Raw genomic sequence first — 12,325 nt, forward strand, 5'->3', positions numbered from 1 at the left:
GTCTCCCAGAGTTGCTTAGTGCTTCACTTTTGCTGAAGTTAGCTTTGAATTTGTGATCCTTCTGCCTCAGCCTAGCTGCTGGGATTACAGGTATGTGCCACAGAGCCTGACCCTTATTTGTATGTTTGATGACTGCCATTGTAACTGGAGTGAGATAAAATCTCACTGTAGTTTTGATTTGTACTTCTCTGACTGCTAAGGATATTGAATGTTTTTTCATGTATTTGTAGCCATTTTTATTTCTTCTTTTGAGAAATATCTGTTTAAAACTTTTTGCCCATTTATTTATTGGGTTATTTGTGGTTTTTATGTTAGGATTTTTGAGTTCTTTATATATTCTGGATATTTTTTTTCCTTTCTTTTATTAGTTGCTCAAGACAATACAATGATCTTGACATATCATACATTTGATTCAAATAGGGTATGAATTCTCATTTTTTCATGTGTACAGATTGTAGGATCACATTGGTTATACATCCATGTGTATACATACAGCAGAATATTCTGGATATTAATCCCTTGTTGGATGAGTACTTGAAGAAGATTTCCTTCTGTTCTGGAGGCTCTCTTTAACATTCTTATTTGTTTGTTGTTCAGAAACCTTTTAATTATATGCCTTCCCTTTTGTTGATTTTCAGTTTTATTTCTTGAGCTTTAGGGGTCTTATTAAGGAAGTAGGTCCTTAAGTCAATTTGTTGGAGAGTTGATCCTATGTCTTCTAACAGTTCAGTGTTTCTGGTCTAATTCCTAGGTCTTTGATCCACACTCTATTTATTTTGTGCAGGATAAAATAGATGGGAGTTTTATTCTTCTATGTAGGAATATCCAGTTGTCCCAGAACCATTTGTTAAAAAGGCTATCTTTTCTCCAAAGTAAGCTTTGTGCACCTTTGTCAAGGATCACATGACTGTACGCTATTTCCAAATAAGGTCACATTCACAGATTCCAGGCTGTGCTCAACTTATCATTTTTAAAGATGTAATTCAACATATAACACATAGTGTGTCAGTTATTGATTTATTGCCTCTCAGTTCCAATCCTACCCTTTACCTGCCTTGGGACCAACTTTGCAGCAGAGTGCTGCCAGTGGGGCATACTCCCATGAATACTTTATCCAAGCATAACTCATTTGGGTGGTACTTTAATTCTGTTTGTTCTACTATAAGAAAATACCAGTAATGGGTAATTTATAAACATTATAAATTTATTTCTCACAGTTAAGTCCAAGATCAGGATGCCAGCAGACTCTGTGTCTGTTGAGGGCTGCTCTCTACTTCTAAGATGGCACCTTGTTTCCACATCTTCTGGAAAGGACAAGAATGCTTTGTCCTCTCGTGGTATTTGGGATGGAAGAGAACAAACCCACTTCAGTCTTCTAATAAGAGTATAATTCTCATCCATGAAGATTTTGACCTCATAACATAATCACCTTTTAAATGTCCCATCTCTTAATACTATCACACTGGTGATTAAGTTTCAGCATAAGGATTTTGGGAGAGACATTCAGACCATAGCAAGTTGCTTTTTAGTAGAGTTATGTTAGCAGCTCTGCACCTTCCATTAGATGACTTTTACTGGCATTCCATGGGCATATGGAATGTGCCATTCACATGGTGAATCCACTGGTGTGACACCTCAGCGACTTCTTTGACATTGAGTGAGTCAGGAATGTGCCTTCTATGATATGAATTGGATCTCAGCCTTGGGTCAGGCCTCTTTCTTGGGTGTTTTTTTCTCAGATCCAGCAGCAGTAGCTTCTCATAACATTTGCTATTTATATATTCTTGAGTATTCTCTTTAACTCTTAATAGCCACTCCAATCACTTGTCACTCCATTGTCATATTTATGCTTATCATTTATAGTAAACTTAAACTGTTATATAGTAAACTGTTATGTAGTTTCTATCTCCTTAATGAACTCTGGCTGATAAACATGGAAGCATTTTTCTCTACTATTTTATAAATACATGGCTGAGCTGTCATTTTGTGACATCCTACATCATTTTAGAAATTTAGAGAGTTTGATAACAATTAAATGTAAAAATTTATCATAACAGCATTTTCCCTGAAAAAATTATTTATTATAGTACTGGCAAATATCCTGACTGTATTCACTAGCTTAATCATGACTCTAAATCTTTAACTTTTGCTCATAAGCAAGGAATTTGACACAACCTTAAAATGTCAAGGTATTTAAAAGATTACCTCTACATAATTTCACTCAAAGATTCATTTCTACTTTCCCCTCATCCATCCTTCATCACATTTCTGATAACCATATTTTTGAGGTGGAGTAAGATTCTAGGTAGTTGGAGAGAAGTCACAGGAAGAATGAAGCTTGTACATCTTGGTAAAAATATAATGTGCCAAAATGTCTCTTCAGCTGTGTGGCTTGGAGCTGCACCTGAGAACTTAGTTGGGACACATCTGAACACAATAGACTCCCATTACTGGGAGTTGTAATTCTGTCTTGTGCCTTGCTTTTCCTACCAACAGACATCAAAGAATGGAACCAAGGTTTAAGTATATTTTTTTCTTTTCTTTTCCCAAATGTAGGTGCTTAAATATATACTTATCTTCTGTCCTTTTTATCTTTTCTTTTCTGTCAATTTAAAAATTTCTAATTTCTTAACCATATATGGCTAACTAGCAATGATACACACTTTCATGTTTCAAATATTAATTTGGAGCAGGTATTAATTATAAAACTCCTGCTCAAACACAATCACTAATAATTTTGTTGCAGTTATTCTAGATTCAAAGAGAAAATTGTGTATTAATGAGAAACTTCATTCTTTCAGAGGTGTAGAAATTTTGATTAACTCTAAACTTAGTCATATGTATCACTACTTCCATTTTGTTAAGGATAGAATGGAGAACAATCTTATAATTATTTGAAGCTGGATTATGAATGAAGCTCATGTCATTTTTTTGAAAGACAGGATTACTGCTATTAACAAACCTTGTCTCCACTACTTATGTGGCTATATGATATTAGGCAAGTCATCTAACCTTTCTAAGCTTCCCATTCTTCATTTGCAAAATGGAGAAATTAATACTAGCATTGTGAGCATTTGGTACAGATCCTGGCCTATAACCAATAGATAATTTGTAGCCAATAATGATAATGATTATGAAGAAATTTAAATAGATGTATTTTATTTGAATGAGGTTTTTTTCTTTTGTTCTGAGTGTTTTCTACTCCATTCTTCTACTCATTTGCAAAGATTAAATTACATTATTTCCTGTATGCAATTTATCAGTTTCAGCTAAATTAAAGATTTAAATTAACATGAGAATAGAAGAAAACATGGATTAAAGCATCTAACTAGCTGAGTAGTAAGTAGATATTTTTAGAAGCATGCAAAGACAGACTACATTAAGGAAAAGACCTCATTGGATATAAAAGAATTTTTAAAAACCTTCTAAATCTAAAATAGTTTGAGCAAAAGTAAATAGGAAAATATGATAAATAAGGGAAATCATTGTAAGGTAATATTACAGAGGGATCAAAACATATAATAAGCCTGATATAGCATAGAAAAAAATAAACACTTCACCAGAAAAATGGGCAAGGGGTGTGAAAAGGAAATACACAAGAAAAATTAAAAGAGCTAAGTAAATAAAAGAAGTTCAGCTTCACTTGAGATTAATAATTATAAAATAATTAGATAGTATTTTCTCCCTTTTACATGTAGGAATATATTATATTAGGAATATTCAATGTTGATAAAGATGTTAGAGAACAAACATAATTGTTTCCTGTTAGTATTAGTTGTCTGTTTTTATGTAACAAATTATCTCCAAAGTATAGTGACCTAAAGCAGCAAACACTTAGTACCTCACAATTTCTGTGGATCAGGAATCTGGAGCGGCTTAGCTAGGTAGTCTCCCATGAGACTGCAGTCAGGATGTAAAGCAGGTCTGCAATCATCTAAGGTTTGATCAAAGTTGGAAGACAATTGACCTTTAAATACACTAACACATTGCTATTGACCAGAGGTGTTAGTTCCTTGCTGTGTGGGCCTCTCCAGAATGCTGTTCAAAACATAAGGGAACCAAGGGAGGGAGAGGAAGGAAGCAAGACAACACAGTGGAAACTACAGTGTCTTTTGTAACCTAATCTTAAAAGTGGCATCCACCACTTCTGCCAAATTCTTTGGGTCACACAGGTCAACCCCCATGTAATGTGGGAGGGGACTATACAAAGATATGAACACTTAGAAGCAGGGAACATTGAGGACAATCTAAGAGACTGGTACGATATTCTTGAGCATCTGTTTAGCAACATTTATCAAAATCCTTTAAAAAATTGTATTCTTTTGAATTAAAAAATCCCACTTACAGCAACTTACCCCAAGGAATTAATCAATAATATGCACTATAATATATCTTCAAGGACAGTTATTCTAACATTGTTTAGAATAGTGAAAACTGAAAGCAAGTTAAGTAAGCTAGTTAGATTGTGTAAAGATATCTTCATTATGGATATTATGGGTAGTAAATGTTGGCATTGCTAATAATGTAGGATAACTTATAATTAGAGATGAAAATACAAATGTTGTTAATTGGGAAAAATTAGGTAAGAAAACAATAGTATTTATATTGATTTATTTCACACCAAATAAAGATTTATAAGCACAGAAACAACTGGAAGTTTAAAAGTGAAAAAGACGGTGGGAGGATGAATAAATTTTTTCCTTTATTTACTAAGTTTTCTGTGATAAACATTATAATTACCATGGGGGGAAAGGGACACTCTTTACAAACATGGGTAACCTTTGTACTGACTAAAAGGAGATATAGAATCTAGAGTTTAAAATTTCCAGGTAGATCCTGCCACCTGCCTACTGCACTTTTCTAAAGGACATAAACACTCAGCCCAAGAGTTAGGTCAACTATATGGCCTCTCTACTGTACATGGAGGAAATATCCTGGGGATGATAAAAATGATTCCTAAGCCCCAGTAACTGGATCACAAAAACTACCCCCAAAAACTACTGGGTCACAAAAACTTCCTAAGCCCCAGTTACTGTTGTGTTCATAAGTGCATGGGGTAGTTTTTGTGACCCAGTTACTGTTGTGTTCTGGGATGAATTTTGATAAATATGAAAGCATTCTGTCATTCAGTTGTCAACAGAAAATCTTCTCTCATGGTAGTAGAACTTACCCAAGGTCACAAAGTCAGTAAATAGAATAGCTGGAATTTGAAACCAGGCTAGGACAGCAGGATGTTAATCAGTAGGTACTGGTACTATTTGAAGTTTTTGAAGTGGTAATGATGTGATCAAAAATGTGTTTTGTTAAAGTTTATCTTTTGTTAGTGAAAAGTGGATTAGAATGATAAGAATGCAGTGAATCCAAAGGACTGATGGACTTTGAATGGAATAAAGGATTAAGAAATTGGAGGTCAATTTAGGGTGATGTATGCTGCAGTAGAAAGGAGGAAAAGTTGAAATATTAGGCTATTGACTCTCTATGAGAAAAGATTAGAGTTCCAGCTTTAGGAGAAGGGAGTCTTTTATATTGGTCCTCTGATGACCAAAACAGTGGGTGCCTGGTTACAGAGCAAGCTCACTTGGTCTTAGAGACCACGGAAGAGCTGTGTTATCACATGTTCAGAATAACCATCACCTGGGGAAGGAATGGTTTAGAGTAATCCCAAAGGGAAAGTGCCTAGACCATTTGTATATGCCTCCAAATGCATGGTGGGGGGGGGATGGATTACAACTCATCACTTTGTTTTTGATACGTGTCTGCCACCTTTGCTAGTCTGTCAACTCCAAGAAACAAAGCCCATGACATTTTGTTGCTACAGAATTTTTGGTCTTTGCTTCTGCAATGCCTAACAGAATGTTCACCCACATCATGACCCTACCATCTCATTGTATATATTACAGTTTCCCATGTTCCAGGTATACTCAATTTCAAATATTAGGAAAGTATACCTTAGAAGTGAATCTACATAAAATGCCTTTACCTGTATGAGAGTACACTAATATGAAACCAGCATTAGAATATAGGAATTGGTTTGTGATTGCCACCATCAGAGCCATGCCATTGGGCACTTATTGTCTTAGAAAGCAGATATTGTTTATTTTGCTTTTTATAAGTTGATCCTTTTAATGTTCTAATATTTTGGAACATATTTGGTATTATGTCTTCCACTCATTCATATGAGTTGGAGGGAATACAGAATCTAGAGTTTAAAAATTCAGTTGTCTTTTGAAAATACAGTTGTCTTTTTTTGCTCAATTTGATCTTTGATATTTGCTGTAGAACCAATGTAAAATAGTCTTTCTACATCATCTATCATTTTTTCATCAGTTACATTTTCTTGAACATATTTAAGACAATAAGAGCTGACATAAGAAAAAATAACAACGCAATAGAAACTTCAAGGTAAAATGAAAATCCTAATTTTTCTTGTATTAAAGTTCTTTTTACTAATATTTCAGGTTAACTTAGTAATTCAGAAATCTTTTCCCAAGGTTATGTGCAATAAAGAAACTATTTTGAGACTGGAGCTGTGGCTTGGTGGTAGAGTATTTGCCTGTTTCTGGGTTTTATCCTCAGCACTTAAAAAAAGAAAGAAACTATTTTAATTGTTTTTAAAATACTGTTATGAAAGCAATATATGCATGATAAGTTAGTATCAGAAAAGATATATTAATGAGAAGTAAAGTCCCTTCTTCTCAAACTTCATCTCTATTTCCCATTTATTCACTAATAGCAGGTTTATATATATTTTCACAGAAATTATTAGGTGTTATGTACATAAATTTCATAGTTCTCATTTAAATAATAAAAGTAACATATGTTAGTTTTTAAAAGGCTCTAATAAATAAGAACTTTTTGCAATAATAAGCAACAGTACCTCTTATCCATCTTCCTCAAATATTATCATTGATGGTATATCATTCCTGGTTAATTAGATACAAATACATACACACAAACACACACACTTGCACATAGCCACACATAAGATTTTGTGACCAATTTTTTCCCCTTTATAACATGTTGTGATCATATTCCCCTATTGACATCTATATCTAAGCTACTTTCTTTTTAAATAATTTCTCTGTTGATGCACATTTAAGTAAATGTAAATAATGCTTCAACGAACATTCTTATGCATGTATGTTTGTTAAGGCAAAGGGAATACACATTTAAAATTTTGATAGTCACTCATTGATTGATTCAACAAAAATTATGTTTACCATGCTTTTAATTTGCATCATTTTTCTCCATGTTTTCCTGTATATCTTTAGTGTATTTTTTCTGGTTTAAATCTTGTAATACTTTGCCCTTTAATTTTTTAAATTGAATTCCTTACACAAAACAGATTTATTGAAATAGAATTTAAATACCATACAATCCACCATTTTAACTGTACCCGTCACTATTCTTCAATATATTCACAGTTATCCCTCCATTACCACAATTTAATTTTAAACTATCTGGTCTTCCTTAAAAGACACCTGTACTTAACAAATATTTCTCCAATTCTGTCCGCTGCACTATTCCTACCTTCTTTATAGTTTTGCCTATTCTGGACATTTTATAAAAGAATCATAGAATATGTGGTCTGGTATGATTGATTTTTTTTTCACTTAGCATAATGTTTTCCAAGTTCATTCATGTTGTAGCATGTGTTAATAATTCATTTCTTTTTGCTGTTGAATATATTGCATTGTATGAAAATGTCAGATTTATCTATCCACTTTTTAGTTGATGGGCATTTTATTTGCTTTCACTATTTGGCTTATCATGAATAATGATGCTATGAACATTGGCACAGAAGTTTGTAGATATATGCTTTCATTTCTTACGGGTTTATAACAGTACATTTCTGGATCATATAATAACTGTACTTTTAACATATAAAATTGTTTTCTAAACAAATGGCTACATAATTTTACATTCTTACCATCAGCATTTAAGAGTTCTAACTTTTCCACATCCTTGCCAACTCTTCTTATTCTCTGTCATTTTGATTATAGACGTTCTGGTGGGTATGAAGTGTGATCTCATTAAGGTTTTGATTTGCATTTCCCTAATGACTAGTGATGTTGAATGTATTTTCATGTGCTTATTTGCTATTTGTATATCATCTTTGGAGAAATGTCTGTTCAAATATTTTGGTCATGTTTTCATTGGGTTGTCTTTTTGTTATTTAGTATAAGGGTTCTTTACAGATTCTAGATATACATCCCTTATCAAACACATGATTTGTGAACATTTTTATCATTCTGTTGATTGTCTTTTTCTCTTTTTAGGTTGCATTGTTTGTATCACAAACATTTTGATATAGTATGATTTATCTATTTTTCTCTTACATTTTTCAAAAAACAGTCCATTTTAGAGCATTTTTAGTGCATTCAAGTGTAAGATAGAGATGGTTCCCATATCCTTTGTGCCCCTAAACACTCACAGCCTTCTCTATGTACGTCCTGCACTAGAATGGCTTTATTGTTGCAATCAATGAATTTACTCTGTCACATCATTATCACCCAAAGACTGTAGTTTGCATTCCAGTTCACTTTTAGTATTGTAGATTCTGTAAGTTTGGACAAATATCTAATGACATGTATCCACCATTTATCATAGTATTATAGAGAATAGCTTAATTGCCCCCTCTAATTTTCTGTGCTCCACTTATTCATCCCTTGATTCTCTCTAATGTCTAGCAGCCACAGATATTTCTACTGTCTCCTTAGTTTTGTCCTTTCCAGAATGTCCAACAATTGGAATCATACAGTATGTAGAACTTTAAGATTGACTTCGGACCCTTATGAACATGTATTTATGGTTCTGGAATGCCTTGCATTTGTAGTGTGTATATTTGCTTGTACATTTCTAATAAAATTCAATTTAATATCTCTTTTTCCAGAATAGTAAGAGCCTTAGTGTCTTGAATTGTACACTGAACATCTCCTTGTATTTTTTCTTAATTTTTATATATGACAATGGACTGCATTATAATTCATACTATATATTTAGAACACATTTTTTCATATCTCTGGTTGTATACAAAGTATATTCACACCAATTCGTGTCTTCATACATGTACTTTGGATAATAATGTCCATCACATTCCACCATCATTTCTAACCCCATCCCCCTCTTTTTCCCCTCCACCCCTCTTCCCTATCTAGAGTTTTTCTATTCCTCTCATGCTCCCATTCCCTATCCCACTATGAATCAGCCTCCTTATATCAGAGAAAACATTTGGCATTTGGTTTTTTGGGATTGGCTAACTTCACTTAGCATCATCTTATCTAACTCCATTTATTTACCTGCAAATGCCATGATTTTACTCTCTTTTATTGCTGAGTAATATTCCATTGTGTATATATGCCACATTTTTTTATCCATTCATCCACTGAAGGGCATCTGGTTTAGCTATTGTGAATTGTGCTGCTATGAACTTTGATGTGGCTGTGTCCCTGTAGTATGTTGTTTTTAAGTCTTTTGGGTATAGACCAAGGAGAGAGATCCTTGTATTTTTGTTCAAACTTTCGTTGCACACTTTCAAAGACATGGCAAGGACTTTATATCATAGTTGCGGCAGCATATTTAGGCTTTCTAGACTAGTTAATAAGCTAGATGACAATGATACTGAATAAATTGATTACCTTCTTGTGTCTGTTTCCTCTTCTTTAAAATAGTAATAATAGTAATAGCTATTTCAGAGGGCTGATTTAAGGATTCAGATATAAATGTATTATCATGTAAGAAATTACTTTGATGCAATGTTAGCTTGTGGGTATACTGCTTAGGTACCCTATCCTAGAGCTCATGAAACAGAAAGGTGCACAGACCAAATTAAAATGCTCAGATCATGATTTATTGGGTCAATTCAAAACACAAAGCAAAATATATGGAAAGAGAGATGGTCAGACTAACACATTTAAGATAAGGCACCAGTGAGTCAAAGGGCCATATTACTGAATCTTATTCTTCTGTATTTATATATTCTTTCTCTGTGCTACATCACTTTTCCCATTTGATGTGGATACAAAAACCAGTATTGATATTTGAGCAAGGGGCCTAATAGACAAAAAGTGTCTGGTCAGTCACATACTCTTGCTTCATGTAAGCTGGTAAATGCTTGTCCAATAGCAGTGCCACATAGCCTGATGAGCAGAGATGGATTATTTGGCAGAGGATCCCAGGTGAGAGTCAACAATGGGGTGGCTAATTAAACATCTCATGATCATTATGTGCCTCATAAGCTTTGTTTATGTTTAGTGTATCAAAACATTTGTTGCTTTAGTTACTATTTTAAAAATACTAAATATCTAGTTTGTCCATCTCTTTCTATCTCTGTTCACAGACACATGCTATGCTTACTCTGTCTGATACTTCTCAGCTTACTAAGTTATCTATGCTTAACCCAGATAAGTTTCATCCATTCCATTTTGTTTTTGTTTTATAGAGCAGAACAGAGTACTCCCAAACAATACAGGAATTACACACTGTATATGTAATGATTGATAGTAACATATCAATATCTTTTTACTACTAATGAAATTTATATTCTGTCTTTCTAATAGAATAGATTTTTGGTTTCAACTTATAAAACTGGTACTCATTCTTTCCTTTCTTATAGGCTTATCCTCAATTTGTTCTGACCTATCTGGAGGAGCTAAATGTACAAGTGGATGTGACTCAAACAGAGTATCACATTCACCATGGTGCTTGGACCACAGCTCATCAAGAATGTGGCAGAAACTTAACAGAAGAGGTGAGTGTAGTAAGCCAGAGGCAAGACAGAAATAAATCTCTAAAATGTGTTTTGAAAAGAGAAAATATGTTCAAGTTGTTTTCAAGAACCAAACATAAATTCACAACTTAATGCTACAGATTGTTTAAGAAATAACCTCAATACCCATATGCACATTTATATTTATATAAAAGTCATATATTTATATAAACATTTTATTAAATAGATGGTGATATACTAGCTTTATCTTTGGATTGCCTTCTTTTGTTCTGGCTCTGCACAAGTGATTTCATGCTCTATGAAAACTGAAGAAAGCATGAAAAGTGCATATTATGTTTTTGGCAAACATAGTTAAGATATTTCCAATCAATGAAGTTAGCTCCATTATTCCTATATTTCGTGTATTAGGTTCTGCAAAAATGTGCCAGCAACCCTGATCTGAAGCAACTGCCAGAACCGTCAGACACCCATTTAATGCCAGAAGGTTCTCCTGAGGAGACAGGGCAGCTGACAGTAGCACTGGTGAGGAAACTGGAGGAGAAACATCCTAAGGCTTCCGCTCAGAGGTAGGGCACTGACAGACTGAGCTTTATTGCTCAATGACATTCGATGTTTTCCTTCAGTTTCATGTAAGATTGATTTCTTGATGATTGTTGAAATACCTCAACAGCCCTTTGGCTTTCAATCAGTGTAGTTTTAGGGTCACATTTGATGAAGAGAGGTGACATGTATATTTTGTTAAAGATTGATACATGTAATTTTTCAAAAGCATAATGAGGATGGATTGCTTCCCTTGAATCTCACTAAAATACAATAAAATAACATGATTAAGTGAAGGCAGTACTGAGCATATACCCAATTGTGAAAATGCCAAAGGTCTTTAAGAAGACCACACCCATGAACATTCCTTTTTATTTTCCACCAGGAGAACATTATATTTGTATCTGAGGTTAAGTGCACAGTAGATGAACTCAAGTAGTGATGGCTTACAAATTAACACCATTTCTACTGCCAGGATACGAGCAATATCAGTGATCTGCTAACCAACTGAAAATTATCCTTGATTGAAAAATGGAAATGATTTCTCCAATTCTCTTTACTTAATTGGAAGCTGAATTTTATTATTATTATTATTATTATAATTTGATGTTGTAAATCACAAAATGACTTTATAAAATGTAATTTTAATCTATAATTTCTTGAATTACTTTTGACTGAAATATTCTCAAAGAACTAGTACAATTCTTATCATAGTCAATAAAGTTTAAAGGAACTCCTAAATGTAAATATACTACTTGAAGAGAAAAATGTCTCTTGCATAAAAAAGGAAAAAAATGATAGTTTTTATTTAAATTAAGCTACTTTTTATTAAGTTACATATTTCCACCTGGATTTTGATAGGAGGGGAATTTCCCTCCTAAGAGATAGCAAAAATGACTCTTCAATTTATTCAGTCTTTATTATTTGGTTTTGTTATTTTGATCAGGCACAGAAGTACATTTAGTATCTTATGATATCATATCATGATGTTGTCTTGGATAGCATAAAAATTTAGATTCCAGGTCTTCTTTTCCCTGTCACTTATCTTTATATCAC

General features: G+C 33.4%; 1 protein-coding gene across 2 annotated transcripts in view; it reads left to right on the forward strand.

Moving 5' to 3' along the window:
* Window positions 1–12,325, forward strand: part of Dcdc1 (doublecortin domain containing 1) — a 485,491-nt gene that overhangs the window by 274,670 nt on the left and 198,496 nt on the right. For both annotated transcript variants that reach the window (XM_040284557.2, XM_078046288.1), the window contains 2 exons: window positions 10,616–10,750; window positions 11,138–11,295. In XM_040284557.2, the coding sequence (XP_040140491.2) occupies window positions 10,616–10,750; window positions 11,138–11,295 (293 nt within the window). The remainder of the gene's footprint in view (window positions 1–10,615; window positions 10,751–11,137; window positions 11,296–12,325) is intronic.

The sequence above is a fragment of the Ictidomys tridecemlineatus genome, chromosome 4, assembly GCF_052094955.1.
Source record: "Ictidomys tridecemlineatus isolate mIctTri1 chromosome 4, mIctTri1.hap1, whole genome shotgun sequence".
Lineage (NCBI taxonomy): Eukaryota > Metazoa > Chordata > Mammalia > Rodentia > Sciuridae > Ictidomys > Ictidomys tridecemlineatus.